Source organism: Carya illinoinensis, chromosome 1, assembly GCF_018687715.1.
Source record: "Carya illinoinensis cultivar Pawnee chromosome 1, C.illinoinensisPawnee_v1, whole genome shotgun sequence".
NCBI lineage: Eukaryota > Viridiplantae > Streptophyta > Magnoliopsida > Fagales > Juglandaceae > Carya > Carya illinoinensis.
Window position 1 is genome coordinate 52,550,597 of NC_056752.1, and position 25,807 is coordinate 52,576,403.

Sequence of the window (25,807 nt, forward strand, 5' to 3'; positions counted from 1 at the left end):
CAATTGAAAGCAATCTTTGATTCACTAAATTCTGTTGGATAGTTGATTTGGTACATATTAAAGAGTGCAGCAAATTTAAGCTTTCGATCAATTGAAAATGCCATTTGAAAATTGTTTCCTCTCTCTCTCTCTCTCTCTCTCTCTGAAATGCATCTCTTTCTTTTTATTTGTGACCAAGTGTTAAGGTTTCAATATTTGAATAATTAACCCCAATGAGTTGGCCTAAGTGGTGAAGGCCTTGGTCTTGGGATATCGCTCTCTTCAAGGTTCAAGGCTCAACACCTCATGGATGCAAATAATTCTTTGGGACTATAACCCTTGGTGAAAAGTAAGCGATATAACTAGTTTTGTGTAGGAAAACTTCTGAGGGTGCGGTGCACATGATCGAGATTTACTTTGCAGTGATGGATCTAAAGGACCCTGCCATAAAGAGATTCCTGACATAAATAATAATAATAATAATAATTTCAGACTTAATGGCAAGACTCGGCAGTCATGGAGCCAAAATCTGCATGTTAAAACCATCAAATTCAATAAGCCATATCATATCCCTTCTCTCCAGAACCAAATGCTTTTAATTTACGGTTAGATCACGCTGAAACAGCCTCCCAATATCAATGCTAATTTTTAAAAAATAATAAGAAAATAATTACAATATCAATGCAGACAAATTTAAACGTAAAGACAGGATCTATGCAAGTGCTCGGCAATTTCCTAGGACTCGCACCCTCTCACTGATGTCAATGTTGAATTGTACAGGGAAGAACCCACAAACACGAGCAAAGAAACTTGTTCTCCACATCACTTGCCTTAAAATGTCTTCACACACACTTTTCCATAGCCCCTCCTCGTTCTTTCAAGAAAACAAAAGGTGGATAAATTTTAAGGAGGTTCGGTTGAGTGTGATTTTTAAGACTGCAACTTTTTCAGGCAAGCAACTGTCATTCACAATTACTATTAATACGTTCTCTAACTTTTGTATTGTTTGCATCTGCATTTTTTTCAACAGAGTCTTCGGTATTTTGGTCTGTATACACACATGAAATGTACGCTTGCTCATTTAAGATTGATTTGGGGCCTCCTTACAAAGTTTCTTTGATATCTTCACATCTAATCAACACTGGTATGTTGATGTTATGCTAGCTTCTGCACAGCAGTTGGGCCAGAAGTTGATCTATATCTCTCACGTACAAACACGTGTACATACTTTGTGCAGGAGGAAAATAAACATGTCGACCTCGCTTGAGTTACAAATTCATTCGTCACTAATGGAGCTTTCAAGATTCAAGAATTTTATAACCACCAGTGTGAGAAATCATACGGCTAATGATGGATACTGGTCCAGCAATGAAATTTTGAGGGATTTCATCGGTAAGTTTGATAAGTTGTGTCTTGAGGCAGATGCAATCACTGGAAAGCAGAAACAACCAGATCAATGCAGTTTGGAAGTGAATAGTTCACGTGGTATAAAACTGTCAGCAGGTCCAATGGATTCAGCTCCAAATAAAATTTTGAAGCCGCTGGGTTGTTCAGGGAACAAAGTTTGCATCAGTTCTTGCAAGGGGAAGGCAGTGATGCAGACTGGTATGGTTGAACAGCTTAACGAACGACTGGAGATCCTTGAAGAAGAAACTGAAACTATGAAGAAAGATCTTTTTGGGGTTTTGGAAGAAAGGAGAACGCTGGTGAATGAGATATATGAGCAGTTTCAGATTATACAGCATTGCCTTTGCCTCCGAAATCAAGCTATAGGAGAAACATGTCCCCGTGATCATACTCTGATAGCAGAACACGCCCTTCACATGATAAGATGTGATATGTAAGAGGATTTAATTCTAAACTTACAAACCACATTCTTCTCCTTGCAAAATATAATTTTTTCCAATTGATCTTTACTTCTACTCTCGGTGCTGGAAAATGGTAAGCTAGCTGTCTGCAGTTAGTTAATTATATATGTATATGGCGTGAAGAGTGAGCTCAAGATTCTAGAAAGGCTTGCTTGGATCATTTGGTTTTGATGGAGTAGATATTCCAAATTTGAGGAGGAGCTCTGAGAATCAGAACGGCATCTGTTGTTTCGCATAGGCATATATTCATATGTTGATCTATCAGTTTGAGCACTGGTAGTACTATACATAATACATGCTCCCCTTTTAACCAGTGTAGCTGTTGAATTGAAGGCTTTTTTCGTGATGCATGTCCCACTGTATGAACAAGATGGAAGAATGGCAGATCTGTCTCTTCTCTCCCCAGAAATCCTAGATCTAACATGATATCATTCAAGAACGTCATAATGTCGATTCCTTCCCTCGGAAATTTCATGGAAGTTGGGCTCCAACCACCTTTTTCCAGATTCCTTTACGACACAAGTACAGGTATGGTTTTGTGGTGCCGTATGCACGCACATCCATGTATAATACGAAATTACACTGTGATTAGTATTCAAATCAGTGAGATATAAAACGAGTAAGACTACGCATCCGCCACTGTGCAGCTGCACACGCTGCACACCGTACGTGGCGTCATTTTAAATCTTTTTTTTTTTTTTTTTCAAACGTGCGTTTTAGAAATGTAAAAACGTGATATTTCGGTTGGCTGAAACGAAACAGAAAATTTCGAATTCCTCCCGCGAAACCCCTCCTCCCTCGGCCCCGCGTCACCTTCCTCTGCCCAGCGCCACCAGCGACGCCGTCTCTCTCCCCAACGACACCGAGCGACGCTACTTCATACACGAAAGAGGAGCCACTGCGTGGAAATCATTGAAAGGAGCAAACAGTTGGAGTGCGAAGACCCCCGTCCCTCGCCGCCGTCGTTGATCATACGGAGGTAAAACATTTTCAGACCAGTGAATTTCCATATGGTTACGTTCATTTTGTGTACTGGGAGAGGTGAGTTTTGGGTTTTTTCAGATGGATATTTTGGATTAGGGCATGGAAAAAAAAAATCAGTTTTTGCATGGTGTTTGACCTCTGGTTTGGACCTCTGTTTTCAAGCATCTCATTCATACATTGTTTGATTGAAGATGATTATTTGTATTTCGAATCAATTTTTTGCATGTTTTTCATACATTCTTAATCGTGTGTTGTGCCTTTTACAAGGTTAGTACTGCTAGCTGGGTCTTCTGATAGTGCAGAGTTTTTGCATTGTAAGGAAAATGCATGCATCATTAGATAAAAAAATGGGTAAGCTGTTCTTACTTTATCTTCAAAAATTTTATTGGAGTTTAAGCGAAGTGGTGGGCTAAGCTTGAACCTTATCCATGTTGGGCATAAGTAATAGTTATAGCCTTTATTTTCATCTTCATGCTGCATGATGTTCAGTTTCCTCTACTTACAGAGCATGTAAATCCCGAAAAGAAGCCTTTATTTTCATCTTCATGCTGCATGATGTTCAGTTTCCTCTACTTACAGAGCATGTAAATCCCGAAAAGAATGGACACTAAATATGACCATTTTGATGGACTAGATGAATGTGGTATACTTGTGGAATTGATTATCCTTTCAACTAAAAAAAAAAAAAATTTGCAGTGCCTAGAGCAGATCAGTGTGTTTGTAGTCTATGAAATGGTGCGGGTTCCTTAGACTGTGAAGTTTTAACTGTTTTATAGCGGGCAAGATATAAACTTGAATGTGATAAAATTAGTGTCTGGTCTAGTTTGAATTTTAGAGAAAGCTAATGAAGACTCCCAATACATGTTATATTTCCACCACTCTTTGCTTTAAGCTCTTCCGTAGGGAAAGGATTACTTACACTTCTTTTGATCAGCATTATATCCAGATTCTTGAGTTCATGTTGGAGCATGAAACTGATGCATCTGATATTTTTGTTCATGATTTTTCGTTCAAGTCTCATAATTGACCCATTCTAGTCTATATATAATAAATTAGGGAATGCGAATATCACTTATTGCTAAGAAAAATGTTTTGTTTACACAGAGCTGATTCCCACTCTTAGTTTCATTTGTAGTCTCTAATAGATTCTACATAATTCTAGCAATTCTACAAATGCTGTTTAGGCATCTATATGGTTATGAATACGACTGTCTACATGGATCTTGGTAATTTATTACTTATTGCATTGAGTCATTCTACTAAAACAAAGACCAACAAAACTGCCACGGGTACAATAGAGCTTTCGGTTCTTTAGAACTCTTATAAATCCTTTTCTTGATAGGTAAGTTCTATTTGGACATTCTGATGCAAAGTGCAATTGTTCCCTAAATACTTTCAATTAATTTATATATTGAGTGATGAAGCCATTTTCTACACTACTTGAAAGAGCCTTATTTCTTCTTTGGAAGAAGAATGGAATATATGTGCTTTCAATTTTTGGTTTATTGGGTGAGTAACTTTGTCATTCCAGGCCACTTGCTTTTTGAAATTTTTTTTCATAATTTTTTGCCATCTCCCAATTGCTGTTTTTCTTGTTGTCTTCAAGTCCACTGAAAGGGCTTTATCCTCTTTAACTTGCCCTTTCTGTGTGCATGTTGTGAGGCACAAGCTCAATCTTTGATTTCTTCTATTGAACTGAAAAACCTGATTTAGAAATTGTGAAATTATTTCTTTCTTTTTGATAGGTCAGATGGATAACCTTAGAAAATGTGAATAACATCCAAATAAACAGTGTTGGATATTTGCAGGAATTTATAGGTTGCTTTAATAACTATCTTATAAAAAAATCAAATGTGACAATAATATGAAACAGTTTATTAAGTGTCAGGATTCTATTGTCAGACTTTAATGGGAATAAAACAACTTTACGCTCCACAGCAACCAAGTTTCAAGGAAAACAACTTATGATACTTATGTTCATCTGTTAAATGTCAACCTTATTTAAATGCTGATGAGGTTTATTTATGGTTTCAGGATGGTGTTGGTTAAACAGTGAGAAAGGCTAAGGAAAGAAGGAATAACACAAAGGAGGTTAACTGGTGACAAGCAGAATACTGCCATGCTGATTGCACAATACTGCAATTTTGTACCCCTAGGTAGTTCTTCTCATATATGAAAATTTTAATTATCCCTTATTGTTAGCAATGTAAGAAATGGCTTGACCTGGAATTTTGAGATATATGCCTTCGAATGGGAGAAGCTTAGATGGAGAAAGTATGTATGGTGTATGCATTTTAGAATTTCATGGCTTGACCTAAATTCTTTGTATATCTTGGATGTCAAATTCTTGGGTCCATCCATCTACCTATTTGACAAATGCCCAGATTGTATGTTAGTTTTGATGCTGCTGATTCTATTGAACTGCTGCATACTTATGATGTTAGTTTAATGGCTTCACCCTACTTGTCACAATACTTCTAGCAGTATTGTTAAGAAGTTATAACACAAATAAAGTACCATTTTTATTTCAGGAACAATAAAAAGGGTGGTATTCTATTTCTATTGAAAGCTGAATATAAACATAATGCAATTGTGAGCATTTATTGATTTTTAGAGATTTAGCTTCTACGTAATTACGGCTGCGATGTAGCCGTAATTTTTTATGCTACATTTAACCAAGAATACCACTAATTTATTCCTATTTTTGTAGCCAATGAATATGTGAGAAGTTGGATTGCAAAGGAACGTGGGCTTGCTTCATGGTTGATAGTTATCCAGAAGTTGTCCAGGAGCTGCACTGAACTGAAGATTTAAAAATTCTTACCCTAAATATTTTGAATGCTTGATATAATGTCCATCAAGTGCGATGTGCCTGGTGTACTTCATTTGTATATCTTTCATTTTAAGAGATGATGAGGGGAATTTATTGTACAGTCCAATGGATATGTATGCAAAGCTTTCTTGTATGGCACTTGAAAATGGAGCCACACTTAATAGCTGAGAGTGTACGGGGTAATATGTTGAATGACTTATAGATTTAAAGGTGAATCTGCATGTACATTTTCTTCATTCTATTTAATGATATCTTTTTGTGAAAGTGGGACCGGATCTCACCTAATGATGAGGTAAATATTGAAGTGCCATCAGGATGTTAGAACTACCAAAATAATGGGTAAGTTTTGCCATTGAACGTCGAAACACGTAGCTAAGCAATAATCATTCAAAAATCCACCTTGCCCTTCAACTCAGACTAGGATCAGTTATAGCCAACACCAATATGTGAATTGCATAAGAACTGAATGTTATAAAATATCTTGCATCTTTTGAGCAATGTCACTAAATAACACCTAGACCGAGTCTACAAGGACAAGATAATTGCACTAAAGTTCTTTACACAGTTAATGTCTTAACACCATACAATTTAAATACATGGTCTTGGTCCACCAACCATGTGCACTTCAAAAGGAGCATGCAAAACACACATTCTATCATACACAGTACTTTACATATAATTTATGCAAACCAAATAAACACTATTACAAATGTCAGAATCCAGTACAAAATCAGAAGTTTTCGCTTTTGCTTTTTCAGATTCTTTGCCATCTCTCTCACTTTATCTTCCCGTTTCCGAACAGCATACTCGCGCTGCAATACATCATTCAACAAAAAACTTGTCGCCTTATTCTCACGGGCACGAAAATTTTCATCTAGCAAATGAAGTATATCGGCCCATACAAAAAATTCACACCTTGCATCTCCCTACACAGTATTAATTCCCAATTAGTACTGTCTTAATACACCTCAAGCATCAAACCATTGGAAGTACACAACAAAACAAACCACAACATCAAATTTGGCTTTACCGTTTTATAGTTTGGGCAAGCGAAAAATCTCCTTCCGGGATTTTTTGACATGTGAGATGTCTTTAGTTGTGTTTTCAAACCACACCAACAAGTTGGAGATTCCATGCGAAAATCATTAACAACAGATGATGATTGAGATGCTGACATGGCTGATTCTGAAAAAGCAAATAAAATTTGTGCGTGCGTGTGAGAAGTAAATAAACGGGTTCTATACCAATAAATAAAAATGATGAAATAGCAAAATAATACCCATGTTACCAATAAAGTGTACTGGTCAGAATGATGGTTTTCAGACCAATGAATGTGCAGCCACTGAGAACTTACATTCACGTGTTTTAAATCATCAAGACATCATTACGTTAGCGCGGGGGGACCTGCAGCATGGTTTAAAACTCGAGCCAATTGAATAAAAGGATAACAATTACAAATTCCAGAATTCCTTTCCAGCTATAGTGACGGTTAATCCAAATAAAGTATATAAGATCTGGAGAAAATGGCATAAAACTTTCAGCTCCTTTGTAGAGTTCAAAAGAAATTTTTGTGAACTTCGTCTAAGACACCTAAAGGTCTGATAGAGCCAGAGGCGCACTCATTTGCAGTGGAAGCATGACAAAATATGCATTCAATATCTAATGGTTGAGGAAAAATATTTAAAGAATTTGGCCGTAGGAGGCTTTCTTGCCTCTAATGCACCTACTTAGGTGGGGCATCAGAGTTGTAATTCAGGCTGTGCCTTTCGGGATGTCAATAAAATTTGTTTATATATCAAAAATATATATATATCATGGTTGAGGAAAAGAACATACCCAATTGACTGAAATCAGAAAAACTCACACCTTGATAAATCTAAAGAATCGGTGTGGCTTTGGGGCTTATGAAGAACTTCATGGACAAGAAACTATAGAACACAGAAAGTCTAATGCACAATAACCTAAACACCAGTAGAAAATGCATGAAAAAAAAAGTTGGAATAGCTATTGTTTTCCATCTTAAGAATTTCAGGAAAAACTAGCTTAGCATAAAAAGCTATCCAGAAGTTACTCCACACCAGATGAAGCACAAACAGAACATAAAGAGAGACTTCTTGCTAAAATGGTAAGGAGGTACCTGAAAGTTTAAATCAATTGCAAATTAATAGCAGAGAACATTATTTGAGGCTTTTAAAGTTAAAAAAAAAAATTTAATAAAAAAAAATTAAAAAAGGAAGACAAAAAAAACAAGTAAATCTAAAATAACAGCAAGCATTAAACTACAATCAAGCTTTTTAAACAATAAGAACTTGCCGAGGAACAAAATCTCATGCAACAATTGAAACAAACAAGCATCAAAAGTCCTCATAAACTTGTCCAGTTTATGAAATGAAATGAAATGTTGCAAGTCAAGCAGTTTTGTTTGGATCAAATTGTGAATCATTGAATGCTAGCTTACAATTACCCAAGCAACAATGTTGTTTTTTCATATCATATCACAGTATTCATCACAATAAAATTGTGATGTCAAAAGTAGTTTTTGTCCACGAGAATGTGCAAACTAATAACCTTCAAATATTTAAAACATACAATTACCATAATTTAGGTCTAAGACGTAATCTAAAAGAACAGTCAGAAATTAGACAAAATAAACGATACATTGTAATGAAGGAGCTTGAACTTATAACCTGGATAGCGAGTAATAAATTCTTCCTGAAGCATTTCCAGTTCCTGAAAAGAAAATGACAGACGAACTGAATTTCACCATTAGTTTCTAGCAAATACACGGAGCAAAAAATAATGAAGCAAATAGACAAAAAAAAAATTAATTTTGCCCAAGCCCTAGAATCACAGATTATTTACCGGTACCAAATAATCTGTAGACTTAGGGACCTAGGGCATGGGGACTAATCTCCTCGGGAGGGCTGAGGGTCTTGGTGGGGAGGGTTGAGGTCGGTGGTTGCTTGGCTTCTAGGGCTGAGGAGCTTTCGGGAGGGGGAGCTTTTGCGAGACGAGGGGGAGAGTGCTGTTATGAAACCTTCGAGAACCGAGAACACACGTTTCGGGAGAGATCAGCTAACTAGAGCGCCCAGTTATGAAACCTTCTCAAAAATCAAAAGGATGAGGAGATTCGGGAGGGCGAGAGGGATTTCGACTTCTTACGTTCGGGAGAGAGGAGGGAACACGAGCTCTGTTTCTTCTCTTTCTCAAAAATCAAATGTACCAGAATGCTGAGGGAGGGAATGGAAAGCAGGGTCATTTTCGTCATTAGACTACGCCACGTATTGTGTGCGCCCGGCTGCTCCCAAACAGGGGCTGCTCCCAATATTTTCCCATATAAAACAGTGTGGTTGGTCAGAAATGAATCCAACGTATAGATATAGAAAATTATGGAGGAATGGGGTGGCCCGTTTTCTTAAAAGAGTTATGTTATTATAATATATTATTTTCTAATCAACTTATTTTCATTACATCGTGCTAATATTCATAATCTATTTATTTTTAGAATTATTTTATTATCAAATCATTGTATATAGCATGTCATTTCACTTCACTTAAATGATAAGATTTAATTTATAAAATTTAGATTTAGATTGTAGGTTGACTTGAGATGAAAGTTTAAAATATTAGTTTTTAATATTATTATTATTTTAAAATTTAAAAATATTAAATTATTTATTATATTTTACATTAAAAATTTAAAAAATTGTAATGATTAAATAAAATAAATTAAATTAAGTTAGATTTGCTAACCAAACACAGCTTCAGGAGGGTTGTGAACTGTCTGGCACAATGCAAGGGCTGTAAAATAGGACCCAACACATCATGCCAGTTCTAATCTCATGATTGGATATTAATGATCGCCAGTAGACCGGGGTGGCTTGTTATAAATTGAGATTTAAGATGAAATTTAAGTTAGTTATTTATAATTATAATATAATAAAATATAAATTATTAAATAGAATATTCTTAAAAAATTGTAAGAAAATTATATTTAATTTAAAATCTTTTAATAAATTTTGAATTCATATTTAATACAACAATTTAAAAGAAGCCCTCCATGCAAACTTTGTGCTTAAATTTAACAAGATCTTTAAAAATATAAATAATTCATTATATCAAATATTAAATTTAATATTATGGAGCCTTGTACATATTAAAAAATATAAAAATTATTTAAAATTTTATTAAATAAAATTGTTTTTAATTTTTTTAACCTCATTTTTATTTTTTAGATCTTGCACAGGGTTTGATTTTAAGCAACGGTCTAAATGGCTTTACTATTAAGCCGACCTATTGGTAGATTGTCATTTTGGCTAATAAATTAAGAAACTTCCTAGAAAGTGGTTTTGTTTTGCTTGCAAGTTGTTCGTATAAGGGAGAGAACTCTTGTTATTATTTTTACATGAAATTCTATATGAAAGCTTTACATCACACATTTTCATAAAATTAAGGTGTGTTTTATCATTCTATCTTAATGGTTAAATATTATATATGTATTTAAATAAGAATGACAAATTATATATTAATTAAATGAATGTGTATAATGTAAGGTTTCTTTATAATATTTTTCTATTTTTATTGGTGTAGATGACAAATGTCGATAATTTTAACGATGGGTACGTAAATAACTACTAGAAGTTAGCTGCGAGAGGAACTATTATCTCGATTTCATTTGCGTTTGTATGAGGACTAGAAAATTTTTTAAATATAAATGTTAGATGCACTTACACGTATTAAGAAAATGATCTACATCAACTAAAACATAAATATTAAGAAGCCGTTTGGATTGATAAATAATTTCAACCCATCTCATTTCATAATTATAACTTTTCTAAATTTTTACATAAAATATAATAAATAATTTAATTATTTCAAATTCTCATTCAAAATTTTCAAATTTCAAAATAATAATAATATTTTATTTAACTTTTAACTTTTATCTAAAATAATTTCATCTCATCCCTCTTTTAAAAAATATCTAAATATATATGTGCCTGTATTTAAAGAGAAATACTTTAACAACAAAAAAATTATACAAAATTAAATTTATAAACTGATGTGGCTTGATGCAATACGTCAGATTGTAAAGTTACTTCTAATGTAAAGTAAATCTAACACATCACGTAAAATCATGTCAGTTTGTGGGTTTATATTTATGTAATATTTTTATATCTGTAGTAATTATCGTATTTAAATATCAAAATTATGATTAAAAAACCTTTAAAATTTCCTATTCCAATAAAAATAGGTGTTTTAAATAATTTTTTTAGGTCAACCATCTAAAGAAATAGTCAGCTAAAAATATGTAGTGCTAACTAATATAATTATCAATGTCCAAATTGTAGAAAAAGAAAGAGACGTTGAATAAGTTTGGGCCGAGGTTAGGAAAAAAAAGATGTTTATTCAAATCAACCCACCCCGAACTCACAGTCAGTAATACTAGCATTCTTATCCTCACCTACTCTTATAATAATAATAATTAATGATGCCGCCATTAGAGTGCAAAAATGATTAAGATTGGAATATTAATTAATTAATTTTAATTAAGAAAACGTTGCGTACACAATCGTCCAAAGTCCTCCAAAGTCCCCCGGTGGCCCATTCTCCCTAATGGATAAACCCCAGAGAAAAGCAAAGGCCCAAAACGGGACCCACTATTTCCTCTCTCTTATCTCATCCTTCCAAGGCAGCAAACCTAACTCCGAACCATCTCGTATCTGCCCAATAAACTCCACCTGTCCCTCATCTGTTGCTTTGGACTCCGCCTCGGTCTTACGCAACCCGGCACTTTTTCAGTCCCCTCCTCACTCTTCCCGCAGTTTCTCTCTCTCTGTCTATCTCCCGAAAAAAAACCACCCAGAGACGTGTTGGTCATCGGTTATTGATCTTGATGAGGTATATTCGGTTGATCGGCGTTTTCTATTTCTTTTTTTGATTTTGGACTTGTTTCTTTCCGTGGAAACTTTTCCCGGAAAGTTTTTTGGTTGGGAAACGATCGCCTTTTTTTTGTTTTCTCGTCTCCCTGTCCATGTTAATGGATGTATCGAGTGGTTCTTGTTGTGATGTTCGGTGCCGAGAGAGTTTAATCTTTACGCTAAATATGTTTCCTCTCTCTCTCCGGTAAAATTTCGGTGGAAAGGCGCTATCGGGAATCGAACGGCGTAAAGTGTCGTGTGCTATGCGATCTTAGTGTCCTCTCCTTGCGTTCGATTTGTATGATGTTGTTCTGTCTTGGGTTGTTTTCCTTTTTGGTGAATTCCTGTTACAGTTGAAGGGATGATTTTGTGGTGCGTTCCTTTCGTACTTATGTTTTTATATCAATGATGGGTTCATGTTTGTTTGCTGAAAAAGTTTTGGAAAGGAAATAATCTAAACGTTTTTTTTTTTTTTCAAGAGATATTATTCATCTGAGCAAAAAGAGAGAGGAGAAAACTTACGCATACGCTGCTTTGAGCTAAATTTAACCAATAGGGCTTATTCAGTTTATGCTTGATGAGTGCGCAGCCACTTGGTGGAAGGAAGGGAAATCGTAGAGTTTATAAATGTGTTCCATAGCAGTCGAACGGGTTGAGATGATAAATTATGTGAATTTTCCGTAAAAGTTTTCTTAATTAGTTACCTTACCGTATCAGTGTGGCAACCTAGGAAGAAATATAAAATATGATACTGAAGTGATATTGTGTAGCTGTTTGGAGTGTGATATACATGCATGTGCGAACACATATACCATACACGGTTTAGTTGTATATTTGTGCAATCTGCGCATTTCTGGTATTGTTGGAAAATTGAATGCAGGACTTACATAGGCATGACTTATGTTTATGTGATTCGTTATCTCTAGGTTGCCATTATATGGACTTTATTTATTAGGATTATTATTTTTCCCCAAACAAAAATGTAGGAACAACTAACCCTTAGGGGTTGGCTCAAGTGGTAAAAGCCTTGGTCCTTTGATTTAGGATTAGTCAGTTCTATTTCTCGATGGGGATTAAGGGATATAACTCAGTGGTAGAGTGTTACCTTGACGTGGTGGAAGTCATCAGTTTGAGCTTTACTATCATTTTGGTGGTATGTTCTTTCCACGTCTAAGGTTCAAATTCTCTTTTGTGCAAACAATTTCTAGGGACCATCAAATTGGAGGATTTTCCTCTTAAATTACTTGATGTGCACTCAAGGAAAACTCCTTACCGAAGGACTGTGCACCTCCGGGATTAGTCAAGACGCTGTTCTCGAACACCTAGTACCAATAAAAAAAAAATTGGGAACAAGATGTAACAATAAATGTGTAGATCAATATGATCGAGTTCATTATGGCTGGAGGCTATTATTCCAAAGAGTTGGCCATGAGGTGGGCCAAAAGGGTCGCTTGCCTTACCACTTTACCTAATGGATGCACAAGGAGTCCCTCCATTTAGAGTCCGATAAATGGAGGGTGGGGCAGGTACGAGTATTGTAAACCAACAGGTCTTTAGCATGGGGCTGGGTTGTACTTTGTACGGGGGTACAGACCCTATCCCAACTAATTTATCTGTCTTTCAAGCTCATGCGGAGCAATAACCATCATTTTAACCCCTAGGAGTTGGCTCAAGTGGTAAAGGCCTTGGGCTTGAGGGTATGCTCCCCCCGTTCGAAGGTTTAAATATCCTTGGGTGCAAACAATCTCTAAAGGCCATTGGACTGAGGGATTTTTCTCTTGAATTATTAGAGGTGCAATTGCAGGAAACTCCTTGCTAATGGCGTGTGCATTCTTGGGATTAGTCGGGACGCTATTCCTGGACACCTGGTGCCAATTAAAAAAGAAAAAAAAAAAGAAGAGTAACCATCATTTTTATCTATTTTTTCCTCATTTCTTGAATCAAAGATTTTGTTATAAAAATCAAAAGGCATAGCCCACGTACTAGGAAGTATACAAGAGGGGTTCTTTTTATCTAATTTGATCTTGTTTTCTTTTCCAAATTAGTTGCAGTGGGTTGCATCTGGGCATAGACGACTTCATCTGGTGGGTTGATGGGGATCAATGTTTTGCCCCCAGCCTGTTTGTGGCAAGAATGGAGGGAAACTTGTAAATTGTGAGCTTAATGAGGAGATTCGGATAATCAGATGGAAAACCTTGCCATAGTGCATCCCATCACCATTCCAGTGCTAAAACCGCAATGGAGATAAAATCTAATCCTAAGTTTTAAAACATTTGAAGTATATAGGTCAGAGCATTCTTGTTAATAATACACACCTGAATATACTAGGAAGATTTCTTTTGGCTTGCAGCGGCACCTGGTGTAGAAAATCACATTTTTGCATCATCTCCATGGTTCTGTTCGCATTTTCTAATATCTACTCTTCTTCGTCCTGTTATCACACAAATCTGGTTATGTGCATATGGTCAGTTTTTCATAAAAACATTTTCTTTAAAGGCATTTTTTAGATGATTTACTCAGAATATAATCTCTTATTACCTTTTTTTTTTTTTTAAATAGCTGATTTACTGTTCGCTTGTGCTGAATACTTATTCTGATATGCTTTGTTTGCTTTACAGGATGAAGATGAATGCATGCTTTCTTTTTTTATAATTCAATGGATTAAGTAGTGTTCTGCCGCATTTTTTGCGACTTGTATTGATTAAGAGACATTTTCTCAATGGGGGGAGCTTGTTCGAGGAAGAGAGACCAGGTAGACAATGAAGACGATTTACTTAGAGGTTCATCTGGAAGATATTGTAAAAGTGGGAGCTCGAAGTGGTTGGCAACTTCATTTTTACGGCCTGCTATAGATAATCACCTGGGTAGAGGAAAATGCCCATCACTTATGGACTTGTGTATATGTAAAATACGTGAGGTACTTCTTGTATATATCATGCTTGGTGCAGGATCCCAACCCCTTGTCTGATCTCTTTTGCTCCTCTCTCACAGGACATTGATAGGTATGGAACCTTTTCTTTGCTCCCAAGGGATATTAGTCAGCAGATCTTTAATGAATTGGTGTATTGCCAGCTTCTAACTGGTGTTTCTCTGGAAGCTTTTCGAGATTGTGCTCTTCAGGTAATTCACGGTGAATTATTTGGAAAGTTGGCTTTAGTTCATTTGCTGGTGTTAAATTTCCCAAGTTTTGATAAGTAAGTTCCCATTAGTTCTCAGTCTGCCATGCTTTAGTGTTCCTTCATGTGCTTGACAGGATCTTTACTTGGGAGAATACCCTGGGGTGAATGATAATTGGATGGATGTGATCTCTTCACAGGGGTCATCTTTGCTTTCTGTTGATCTGTCTGGTTCTGAAGTTACTGATACCGGGTTGCTTCATCTCAAGGATTGCACAAATCTTCAAGCCTTATATTTTAATTGTTGCGACCAAATTTCCAACCGTGGGCTGGAATACCTTAGTGGTAGTCATTCCTGTGCTTTCTCTGTTAATGTGTTGGTTTTGGTCATTTTCTATTTTTACTCATTAATTTAATTTTTCTAGATGATTAGCAGAAGTATTTGATAGTGAATGTACTGTAGTACGAGGAGTTGTATCTACAAAAAGAAGGTATTACTTACAGAAGAATCAAGAAAAGAATGAAAATTGGATGCAAGGTAAAGGGGAAGTGCTGGGTAGAGTGTAGAAAAAGAGAATAAGACTAATGATGCTCCCTTAATAGAAAAATACATAACGTGTACATGGGCTATGGCTAATATTCTCATCAATAAAACCCTTTATTACTTATAAAAAAGAATAAAAGAAGAGACTTTTTTTTAATAGGTAATCAAGAAGTCTAAAAGTATCTGAAAACCAAACTCAGACATAGGTGTCTCGGTTCTTCAGAGCCAAAGGGGCTCTTAACTGTATGCTCAACCTTTACATTAGCTGAGAGGAAAGGAAGCCAGATGTTCCTAATCAAATAAGATTGGTTTCATGTCATTGGTGTGCTAAGTTCTGGGTAACGTGTTGGAGATTGTAGTTTTATGACATGCATTTTGTCTACCATATGTTACTGCAAGATTAATTCTTCTTCTTTCTTCCTTTTATTTTTTTTATTATTTTTTTTTCCATCTTGTCAGATGTTCTCTCTTAAAATCATTTATTTTTTGGGCATAACTCTACATAAATTAACTTTATCTTCCTCCGTGCTCTTGAACTTTTCCTCAAACTTGAGATAGATGTGAATTGCCATCGTGCCTTCGCTGTATTCTTGAATTGGGTGGTTTATGTATGTTGTATATGACAATTACTAAACGTTTCAGGTCTTTCAAACTTGACAAGTCTGAGTTTTAGAAGAAACAATGCAATTACTGCTAAGGGAATGAGTGCCTTTTCCGGTCTAGTTAACCTGGTCAAGTTGGATCTGGAGAGATGTCTTGAGATTCATGGTGGGCTTGTTCATCTCAAAGGTATTTATTATCTGCATGTACTTTCATCCGGGACACACCCCCAAAAAAAGAGAAGAAAAAACACAAATGCTTTCATGAATTATGATGAGTTAGGCGGTTGATTAAATAAATGATATTGTTAGCTAATACTATTTTAGATTAAATGTTAATTGGGGGATACAGAATGTGGGTAGTGCTCTCGTTTTACAAATCTATTCCCTCCTGAAGGTTGAACCCAAGACCTCCCCCATCTGAAGGGATGAGTACTACCCGGTTAAACTTATTTTAATTTAGAAGAAATTATGGTAGAGTTTCTTTTGTAAAGATGATCAAAGCTGACCATAGAGTGGAAATAAAAATTCAATGAAATATTGTTGAAAGTTTCTGTTTTCAAACAAAATGAGTACTTGAAAGAGGTGTCATCGGATATCTCTAAAAATGAACTTATAAAGGACTTGGGTACTGCTGACACTAGATTTCCCTTGACAACAAGAACATCACACGCAACAGCCAATTTTTGCTTTCTTACTGATGGTGCGGCATATATCTTTTTGCAGGTTTAAAAAAGTTGGAGTCTCTCAATCTCAAGTGCTGTAATTGCATTACAGATGATGACATGAAGCCTCTCTCTGGTAACTTACAATTTGGGTTCTTTTAGTTTATTTTTTTCTCTTAGTGGTGGTATGACCCGTAATTCTGTTTTCTTGTATGGTTACTTATAAATAAAAAATAAAAAATTCTGTTTTCTTGTATGGCTATCATCACTCGCTGTCTGTCTGTCTGTCTGTCTGTCTCTGAAGAATTGTTTGTTAAGACTATAAATGTGGTGCATTGACGCATGAAAAAAAATATGGGAATAAAAGAAAATGTTCCTTCGGACATTGTGGCAGTGTTTTAACAGTTATGACTGTGTTAGTCTAGCTGGGGTCCTTAAGGGTTTTATTTTATATTATTATTTTTTTAAGCTGATGTGTGGCTAGGAGTGTTTGAAATTCTGGGCCAGATCAAGGTTCTAGGATTTCTTCTGATTGCAATAAAACTTGAGCATTTAGCTTTACCCAAGAGGTTTTTCCCGTGTTTTCCTAAAAAATATATTCTGATAAGCTCCTGCATCATATGTGGACTGTGAAGTTAAACAGCTTGTGGAATTACGACAAATACATGTTGATAATTTCATTTAAAGCTTTTGTTGTGCTGGCATGTGCTTTGAGTTATGATTTGTGCTTAGTAATTGAGATGGTCTATTGTGGAACTGTGTGAATCACTCATTCATAAAATTTCAGGGCTTATCAGCTTGAAAGGACTGGAGATTTCATGCAGCAAGGTGACTGATTTCGGCATTACTTTCTTAAAAGGTACCATCGGTATATTTTTCTAATAAGTTATGTTTTCTATATAAGTTGTTATATTTTATTTAGCCTTCATGTTATGAGGATAACCCTGTAATGGTCATGGCCCCATGCCTTGGGCTTATCCGGTTACCTTGGGGTGTTCTGTTTTTACTAAATGGGAAAAAAAATGAAAAGAAAGAAAATTAATGTGGAAGGTTCTCTTTCTGTGTTAAAAAAGGTATGAAGCTGTCAGGCTGGAACTAGCTTGCCAAGAAAGTAATGGTAGCTGAACCAGACATTTTAATTATGTGCCACCTTTTCCTTGAATCCTGGTGACAGCTGTTTGCACTTAACTTGGATTGGTTTTGTATTTGGTAATTATGTTTCGGTTAGAAAACTTGGTTGTTAACAAATATTTTATGAGTAGCTGTAAGTCTCTTTTTTATGCAATACTCATAAAAGAAAGATGTTGCCTCTCCTTCTGTAGCGTAGAAATTAGATTTTTTTTTTTTTTTTAATTGGCACCGGTGTCCAGAACGGGGGTGTACATGCCCTCAGCAATGAGTTTCTCGCAAGTGCATCTCGGATAATTTGAGGGGAAAATCCCCCAATCCGATGGCCCCTAGAGATTGTTTGCACCCAAGGGGATTTGAACCTTAGACCTAGGGGGAGCATACCCCCAAGCCCAAGGCCTTTACCACTTGATCCAAGCCCTAAAGGTTATCGTAGATTGTGAATCAGGCCGCAGGAGATCCTCTGGGCTGAAGCCTTTCATCTTCTATATATCTAGGATTTCTTTCTTGTATTCTGCTAAGTTAATGAAGGAAATGACTTATAAAAAATCAAAAACTGAAATGATGGGAATGATACGGATACTCTCATGATTGTTTGGCTTTTTGGTTTTGAATTATTTCAATGTATTCTAATCAGGGTCTCTTTTTTAAACTTGTGGGAAAAGATTTTGGGTCTCTCTTGATCTAACATTGTATTCTCTTCTTTCTTTGTTGTAATTTCCGTCATATTATTTCTGTGTGTTGTAGGGCTGTGCAAGCTTTCTATGTTGAACCTGGAGAGATGCCCAGTTACTGTTGCATGCTTGGACTCTCTTTCAGGTTTTAGTTCTTTTCAAGGGTCTGCCAATCTGTTTATTCTTATTCCAATATGAATAAGGCTTTTAATTACACAATGTTATTTATATGATGTAATTGCAGCTCTAGGATATCATTCTCGAACATTCTCATGTTCTCTGCATCTCTGTAATTGTTATCATGAAAGGCAATAAGCACTGATAAAAAAAAAAAATTAAAAAAAAAAAAGAGGAAAATGATAGACATACAACTTTTTTTACCATCCTTTATACAACTATGTTGTAAATGAGGGGCATTTTTGTAAAATAACTTATAAAATTAATTTCACTTTTACATAAATACCCTCATTTTAAAACATGGTTGTATAAAGGGTTGTAAAAAGGGTTGTACATATATTATTACTTTTGTCGAGTCTATTGATTTGAAATATCGTAACTTATTGTCTAACCCAACTTACCTTTCTCCAGTCTCTCTTCATTCTTTCTTCCCTACCCCCCAACCACACGTTACATGCCCTAAACTACAAACATTTTTTCACTTTATTTTTGAGAAAATATTGCCAATAACTCTTTACTTTGTTATAGATATTTTTATCACGTTTATGTGCACTCGAAGTTTCTTCTCAATGTGCATGTATACGAATGAAGTTTTAGTTTGTGGAAATATATATGGCTCTAAAGGACAGGGAGCTTGGGCATGATATGCTTCTGAAGGTGAAGTAGCTTTGATTTCTTTTGACCCCTAGAAATGTTTTTGCTGGGTGAGGAAGGGATTTTTATGGTTCAATTGGATGCTTTAAGTATGTAATTCAAATTCACTATTATATGTTCATTCACATTGTTCTGGTGACATGGAGTGAAAATTAAAGAAAATTAAGTTCTTGATGGGATGGTGAATTAGACTACATTGATAATTTGAACCAGGCATGTTAAATTGATAATGGTTGAAGCAGTATCTCATGAAATTATACACTTCATTGTCAATTAAAATTTCAGAAGAAGTGTTCATTTTCTAGACTATATGATCTCAATCTTTTGTTCAAGAATTGTTTTGGCCTGATATCTAACTTGCATTTTTTTTTGGTGCCAGCTCTTTCTGCCCTCTTATATTTGAATCTTAATGGATGTAATCTGACTGATGATGGATGTGAGAAGTTTTCCCGTGAGTAGCATTAAGACTGATATATTGTGCGGTTTATCGAGAATGTTTCTATTATGGTGGTTTACTTTACTATTTATTGAAAGAAGAACCTTGCCTTGAACTTTTAGCATACCTTTTTTTTTTGTAGGATTTAGGAACTTAAAAGTGTTAAACTTGGGGTTCAATGAGATCTCAGATGGGTGCTTGGTGCACTTGAAAGGTTGGTGTTTTTCACTCCCCTACACAAGTTCAAAAACATTGGTCTTTAATTTCCGTTTTGTCTTCATTTTCTATCAATGGAAGAGTTGGTTTGAGTGTTAAGGGTTGAGCCTTATATTATATGGAAGCATTCCATGTCTGTTAAAATTTATTAACTGCAGTCTCCATGATTCAGTTAGGTATTTGGGGTGTGAGATCTTCCTCTTCATTCTATGCACAAGATAGAAATGATTAATTTCTTGTTTTATTAATGTATTAATGTTCTTGTTGACAATTAAGCATGAGCAATATTATTTGTCGACAGAGAATTTAATTGTTTCTACAATGTTCACCTCTGCAACTGCTTTGAGCATTGGGATTTCATGGCTAGTTCATGAAAGTGTGCAAAAGAAGTTTGAGAGTGCATGCATGTGATGTCTTGAATAAGTTATCACATAACTTGGTCTTGCTGCTTGTGTTTGTTACATTTTGAATGATGGTTTCTATACATAATTATTGATCTTGCTTCAAACAGGTCTGACAACTTTGGAAAGCTTGAACTTGGACTCGGGTAGGATTGGTGATGAAGGGCTGGTTAACTTGACAGGTAGGTGTTCAAATGGTTTCCCTTATCATCTATGAAATTTCTTTTCTGCCTGGATTTTGCAACCATTCTGCTTCCAACCAAATTGGTCTGGAAAAAGATTTATTTTATGTAATACTTGCACAAAATACTTGATTTTTTGTGTTTCTTTCCTTTGCATTTAGAGAGAGTATAATTGCTGCTTGCTTGTGTGCCATGTGATTTAATACCAGAGCTGCTCTGATGGCTATATTTGCATTTAAAACCTCACCCACACATGCAATGAACTTTCCTTAGTTTGGGTTGTGGGTCTCTCATGTTTATGAACTGTGTGTGTGGGTTGCATGCTCTTTTGAAGGTGCTTTTGATCAGTGTTTTTGGTACTGTACCGTACCGGTCACTAGGCCGGTACAGGTATGGTACTTATTTTGTATCGGCTGAAATACCGGCCGGTTTTTTTCATTTTTTTAAGCAATAATCTTATTTTTTGACCCCCAATTCATACTAAACTATTTATAATTTATATATACATATTTATTCATTTATAATTTATTCGTATATAGACTATTATTTTGAAATATAATTTATATATATATTTTTATATATAATTTATTTATATATCGACTATTCCGAAACGGTACCGGTACCGAAATATTTCGTTCCAGTGCCTTGACCGGTACGACATCCGGTACGGTATTCAAAACATTGCTTTTGATATACATTTTTTGCTTGAAAAAAAAAAGAAAGGAAAAAAAGAAAAAAAAGAAAAGACAATTCTCCCATCTTGCATACTAGTTTTTTCAAGGTTGATGATTCTATTTTCATCTGGGTAACATGAATAAATTAGTAGGGTCAAATTGCTAACATCTCTTCGGGTAGTTGTCTTTGCCGGCTCTAATTTGCATTGTTTCAGAATAGTTTGAGGGGTGATGTATATGTGTAGGCATGCAAACCATATTTTGCATCTAGATCCTTGTTTTTTTCAACACTCATCACATGATAAGTAAGAAGTTTTTGAAAACGTTGTCACCGCATTGCACAAAGACTTGCAAATTCAGCTTAGTTTATTCTTTTCATTTGCGTATAAGATTCTCGATTTCTTTTGTTCCTTTTGTATTATTATTTCTCCATTATTTCTCCTCTATTTGTTTCCCCCTTCATTTGTAAATAATACTGAAATTTTTAATATGCAATGCTTTGATGTTTAGGCCTTCGACATCTGAAATGCTTGGTGTTATCTGATACTGAAGTTAAAAGTAATGGACTTCGCCATCTATCTGGTTAGATGTTCACATTCTATTTATTTACAGATTATGAAGTATAAACAAATTATATGCAGATAGATTATGGAATATGGCTGGTTTCCATATGTATTTTTTTCTATAACTTCAGTGTGGCATATTCACTTGGGTTATTGATGTAGACTGCATTCTGTCGATAAATTCCATGCTTGTTTATATAGTTGCACTATTGTTGTTGAAGATTTTATCGCACCAAGCAAATCTTTTCTGGGAGCCTTGTCAAGCTTAACTGGTTGTTCTTTGTTATGTAGGATTAATGGGTTTTATGGCCTTTTGGATTCAATTTATGTTTTATATAGTTATTTTTTGGACTTTTGCTTCCGGAGCAAGTTGTTTGAATGATATAATTTATTAAAAATAAATAAATAAATAAAGTTGTTTGAATAATATCATGGTCCTGAGAAATTGGTTTATTTTAATTTATGAAAAAGTTTTCAAGTTGGGTACTGAAGGTGGAGGTATTTGAATTTGATTAAATTCTTTAGCCAAATGTTGGTTTGCATAGAGATGGGTGGTACGTTAGACAGAATCAGCATATCTAGATTAAAGTAGTCTTCTTTTTCTTTTCTTTTCTTTTTTCTTTTCTCTTTTTTTCTCTCTTATGGTTTGCATAGTGATGGTGTGAATTCTTTCGTGCATAGAGCAGCGTGGACCATATTCACAACATATAACTCCCTTTGCCAAGTTTGCTCTTAGCCAACTTGCACATGCTATATATTTGGTTGTCTCTCGGCTTATGTAGCCCCAACAAGAGATCAAAGCAGAAAGAAAAGCTTTTTATGCTATCCCTTGACATCTTTTGCAGATTTTTTAAATTCTTGTTCTTCTCATTTGTCTTAGGTGTATCTCCTTTGTATGCTTCCTGTGTACTTGGGCTGCGGCCCTAGTGCCCATCTTAATAAAACTGTCTTTTCCAAAAGATTTTGCTGATAACCTGAAATTTTTTGTCGGTTTCCTGTTAGGTTTGACCAATCTGGAGAGTTTAAATTTATCATTCACTGACATTACTGATGGAGGTTTAAGAAAATTGGCTGGACTCAAATCACTGAAGTCACTTAATTTGGATGTTCGCCATATCACAGATGCTGGACTTGCAGCTCTTACCAGTAAGTGATTTAGGTGTAGTTTGGATTGTGAGATGAGATGAGATGGTTTTCGATAAAAGTTGAATAAAATATTGTTAGAATATTATTTTTTAATATTATTATTGTTTTGAGATTTGAAAAGGTTGAATTGTTTATTATATTTTGTGTGGGAATTTGGGAAAGTTATGATGAGATGAGATGAGATCAAACTGTTTCTGTATTCAAACTAAATCTTAGTGGACCTGGTGTTTTAAATGGGAACATAATGGAATTGTGATGATCAACATTGGCGAGAATGCATGCGGTGGGAGTAATCTATATTTTTATTTTTTATTGTAATTTGAACCATTTCCTTAAAAAAAAAATGTTTTCTTTTGGTTCAGTAGATACTGAACAATATAAATGTTTCAATAACCTAGAACAAACGTGTATATTTGGGCTACTGAGCCTCTTAATGATCACAACTGGGTTATGATATGAATGCGAGTCCTCAAGCCTCATAAAATTCAATTCTTTGTGTTACACTGCAGCTTATTGTGGATTGCATGATTATGCTTTTAGTTCTACGTAAATGTTTGATTTTTTTTTTCTTTTCTAAATTTAGTGATGCACTTCCATGCTTTTTTGTAAGCAGGTTTGACTGGATTAACTCATCTTGATCTTTTTGGAGCACGTATTACAGATGCTGGAACAAACCATCTGCGAAGTATGTTAGTTAGCACGCTAATGCGGTTGCCAATCTTAACAAATTTCTTTATCATACATAGCAATCGCGGGCGCACTGAATTATGTCTGAGAGAACAATGCTGAGTACTATATTAATTACACCTATGTTATAACATACTTATATCTAATTAAACACAAAAGAGATCTGGAATTCTATTAGTCACAAGATACTAATTATAAAATATGGCAACAAATTACTTACAAAAAATATATACAAATTGTTCCTCCGTTGATGATTGAATATGAGAGCACACTAGTTTAGAACTATGAATAACGACAGGCCTTATCCAACTTAACAAGCAACATTCTTGAAACAATTTGAACTTCGGTTTTGCAAATGAATGGCAAGTTCTGATTTAGATTAATTCTCATGTGTTTCCTTCCCTTTGTTTGATGAACCAGACTTCAAGAACCTGAGGTCCCTGGAAATATGTGGTGGTGGACTGACAGATACTGGTGTCAAGAATATCAAGGATCTTTCGTCCCTGATGGTGCTCAATCTTTCACAAAACTCCAACCTGACAGATAAAACCTTGGAGTTGATTTCTGGTAGCTCCATGAACTTTTTTTTCTTTTTAGTTTATGCGGTAGAAAGAAATGCATTCTCTTGTGTGGCTCATAATAGAAATATTAGTCCTGAAATTTATGTGGCCAATATTATCTCCCACATCTATTGAACCGACCACCAATATCTTTGCATGGATTTCCTCTAAGGCTCTGTTTTTTAAAATAAGTTGGGGCACTTGTATTAAAAGGTTACTTATAGATCATTTTTTTTTTTTTTTGTCTAAGCTACTTATAGATCATTTACTGCAAATGGAAAACATGAAGTACCTACACAGTATATTAGGGCGCACTATCATTCAACCAGAAGTGGAATGGACAACTTGACTTGCAAGAAAATGCTATTCTTCTTTTTTAAATGAATATGCTTTTCTTTATAATGGGAACCAAGCTAAATTTGCAAGGATGACTTTGTGGCTCCAGCCTTAAAATTGTATTGGTTACACCGTTGGCATGCTGCAGCCTGTTGAAGAATCTACAGGCCCGCTTATATTCTTAAACGCTGTTTGGGGATGAACTTCTCATGAACAATATTTTGACCCACTATCTACGTCTTATAGGGATTTTGTTGGGGTTTCTTCTGTTCATCCTCTCACATCCTTCCATGTGAATGCAGGCTTGACAGGATTGGTCTCTTTGAATGTTACAAATTCTCGCATCACCAGTACAGGACTGCGCCATTTGAAAACTCTGAAGAATTTGAAATCACTAACAATGGATGCCTGCAAGGTGACAGCAAATGATATGAAGAAGCTACAGTCAACTGATCTGCCTAATCTGGTGAGCTTCCGTCCCAAGTAACCATGGAGGTGTGTAAGATTTGTGTGTGAAGCGACCTTTGGTGTTGGGGGTAGCTATGTATATAAAAATAACATTTGAGTTGAGGAGACGTTTGAGGTACAGTACATATGGTTAAACATGAAGGGGATTAGAGAATTTGGCTTGGGAAGTAAGCAATCCAGGAATTATCCCAATGCTTTGTGTGAAGCATTCTTTTGAATCAAATGTGGTGCAAAAGAAAATGTAGATAAAAGCTTCCTTGGCAATGGGCTATTTTCAGCCGTGGTTTGGTTTGTACATATATCATCATGTGCCTGGTATTGCACCAAATTTATTGACATATAAATAAATATATACTGCAGTTCCCTTTAAATGTCTTTGCTTCTCGATTGATGGCCTATCTATTAAAATCTCTGTAAAAATTACTTGCTGCTCTTCTCTTCCTGCCTTCCAGTTACTGCTGGTTGACTTGGTCCCACCCGAACCCTAATTTTTGCTGAAGGGTAACGAACGTTATTTTGTTGCAGAATGTTATGATATAGGCTTTAGAAATGAATTTAGTTCTATTCTGGTCAGTAATAGCGTTAGGCATAGGAAAGTAGGCACACTTGGGCATCGTTAACGTTTTCTTTTAAGTGGGTACAAGAAGCTTTCAAATAGTTGGATTGTTTTCCATGAACGAATCTCTTTCTATTTTTTCGCAAGCACGCAAAATTGCAGAAGGTGCTTATGATCGTTTAGATGATATTTGGGTGCCAGAATTTTAATACAAATAGCATTTAGAAATATTGATGAGTTTTTTTATTTTTTTATTTTTTATTTTTAAAAGCGAAATATTGAAGAGTTAGGAAGGGATATATTGTCAGTCCGGTCCGGGGAGGTCGGTGTCACGGATTGAAAATTATTTTCTATCCATTTTTGCTGACCAGAACCTCAGGAATCGGTCCGGTTGATCCATAAACGTTTTTTTACTTTTTTTTTTTTTTTTTTTTTAAATACAA

General features: G+C 35.3%; 3 protein-coding genes and 1 long non-coding RNA gene across 10 annotated transcripts; 3 read left to right on the forward strand and 1 right to left on the reverse strand.

Moving 5' to 3' along the window:
• The first annotated feature begins 69 nt into the window (after positions 1-69).
• Positions 70-2,573, forward strand: LOC122284521. Its single transcript, XM_043095297.1, has 2 exons — positions 70-1,819; positions 2,162-2,573. The coding sequence occupies exons 1-2, from the start codon at positions 1,137-1,139 to the stop codon at positions 2,271-2,273; spliced, it is 795 nt and encodes a 264-aa protein (XP_042951231.1). The 5' UTR covers positions 70-1,136; the 3' UTR covers positions 2,274-2,573.
• A 261-nt stretch (positions 2,574-2,834) lies between these two features.
• Positions 2,835-5,878, forward strand: LOC122284574. The gene is made up of 3 exons (XR_006231940.1): positions 2,835-3,182; positions 4,866-4,987; positions 5,542-5,878. It is a non-coding gene; the product is annotated as an uncharacterized LOC122284574 (long non-coding RNA).
• A 307-nt stretch (positions 5,879-6,185) lies between these two features.
• On the reverse strand, positions 6,186-8,997 carry LOC122303451. 5 transcript variants are annotated; one of them, XR_006240740.1, is made up of 5 exons: positions 8,827-8,997; positions 8,352-8,394; positions 6,953-7,068; positions 6,695-6,849; positions 6,186-6,590 (listed from the first exon to the last, which is right to left on the reverse strand). XR_006240740.1 is itself a non-coding variant. In XM_043115231.1 (4 exons), the coding sequence occupies exons 2-4, from the start codon at positions 6,945-6,947 to the stop codon at positions 6,345-6,347; spliced, it is 405 nt and encodes a 134-aa protein (XP_042971165.1). In that variant the 5' UTR covers positions 6,948-7,068; positions 8,352-8,977; the 3' UTR covers positions 6,186-6,344. The 5 variants fall into 5 exon arrangements, 1 of the variants encoding a protein (XP_042971165.1); XR_006240739.1 differs by having other exon boundaries at positions 8,352-8,997; XR_006240733.1 differs by having other exon boundaries at positions 6,953-8,394; positions 8,827-8,994.
• A 2,407-nt stretch (positions 8,998-11,404) lies between these two features.
• On the forward strand, positions 11,405-25,179 carry LOC122284585 (F-box/LRR-repeat protein 14-like). Of its 3 annotated transcripts, none has more exons than XM_043095301.1 (16): positions 11,405-11,562; positions 14,201-14,499; positions 14,574-14,702; positions 14,836-15,043; positions 15,885-16,031; positions 16,568-16,642; positions 17,294-17,365; positions 18,382-18,453; positions 19,519-19,590; positions 19,718-19,789; positions 20,303-20,374; positions 21,559-21,630; positions 22,614-22,757; positions 23,371-23,442; positions 23,865-24,011; positions 24,643-25,179. In XM_043095301.1, the coding sequence occupies exons 2-16, from the start codon at positions 14,302-14,304 to the stop codon at positions 24,825-24,827; spliced, it is 1,737 nt and encodes a 578-aa protein (XP_042951235.1). In that variant the 5' UTR covers positions 11,405-11,562; positions 14,201-14,301; the 3' UTR covers positions 24,828-25,179. The 3 variants fall into 3 exon arrangements, with proteins under 3 accessions (XP_042951235.1, XP_042951238.1, XP_042951236.1); XM_043095304.1 differs by having other exon boundaries at positions 21,559-21,606; XM_043095302.1 differs by lacking the exon at positions 11,405-11,562 and adding an exon at positions 11,807-11,954.
• Positions 25,180-25,807: the final 628 nt, after the last annotated feature.

Coding starts and splice junctions, on each gene's coding strand:
- LOC122284521 (XM_043095297.1), top strand. CDS start 1,137: ATGCTAGCTTCTGCACAGCAGTTGGGCCAGAAGTTGATCTATATCTCT. Junction 1,820..2,161: donor CACATGATAAGATGTGATAT/GTAAGAGGATTT, acceptor CCTTTTAACCAG/TGTAGCTGTTGAATTGAAGG.
- LOC122303451 (XM_043115231.1), bottom strand. Junction 6,591..6,694: donor CTTGCCCAAACTATAAAACG/GTAAAGCCAAAT, acceptor AATACTGTGTAG/GGAGATGCAAGGTGTGAATT.
- LOC122284585 (XM_043095301.1), top strand. CDS start 14,302: ATGGGGGGAGCTTGTTCGAGGAAGAGAGACCAGGTAGACAATGAAGAC. Junction 17,366..18,381: donor CGGCATTACTTTCTTAAAAG/GTACCATCGGTA, acceptor TGTGTGTTGTAG/GGCTGTGCAAGCTTTCTATG. Junction 22,758..23,370: donor TGGACTTGCAGCTCTTACCA/GTAAGTGATTTA, acceptor TTTTGTAAGCAG/GTTTGACTGGATTAACTCAT.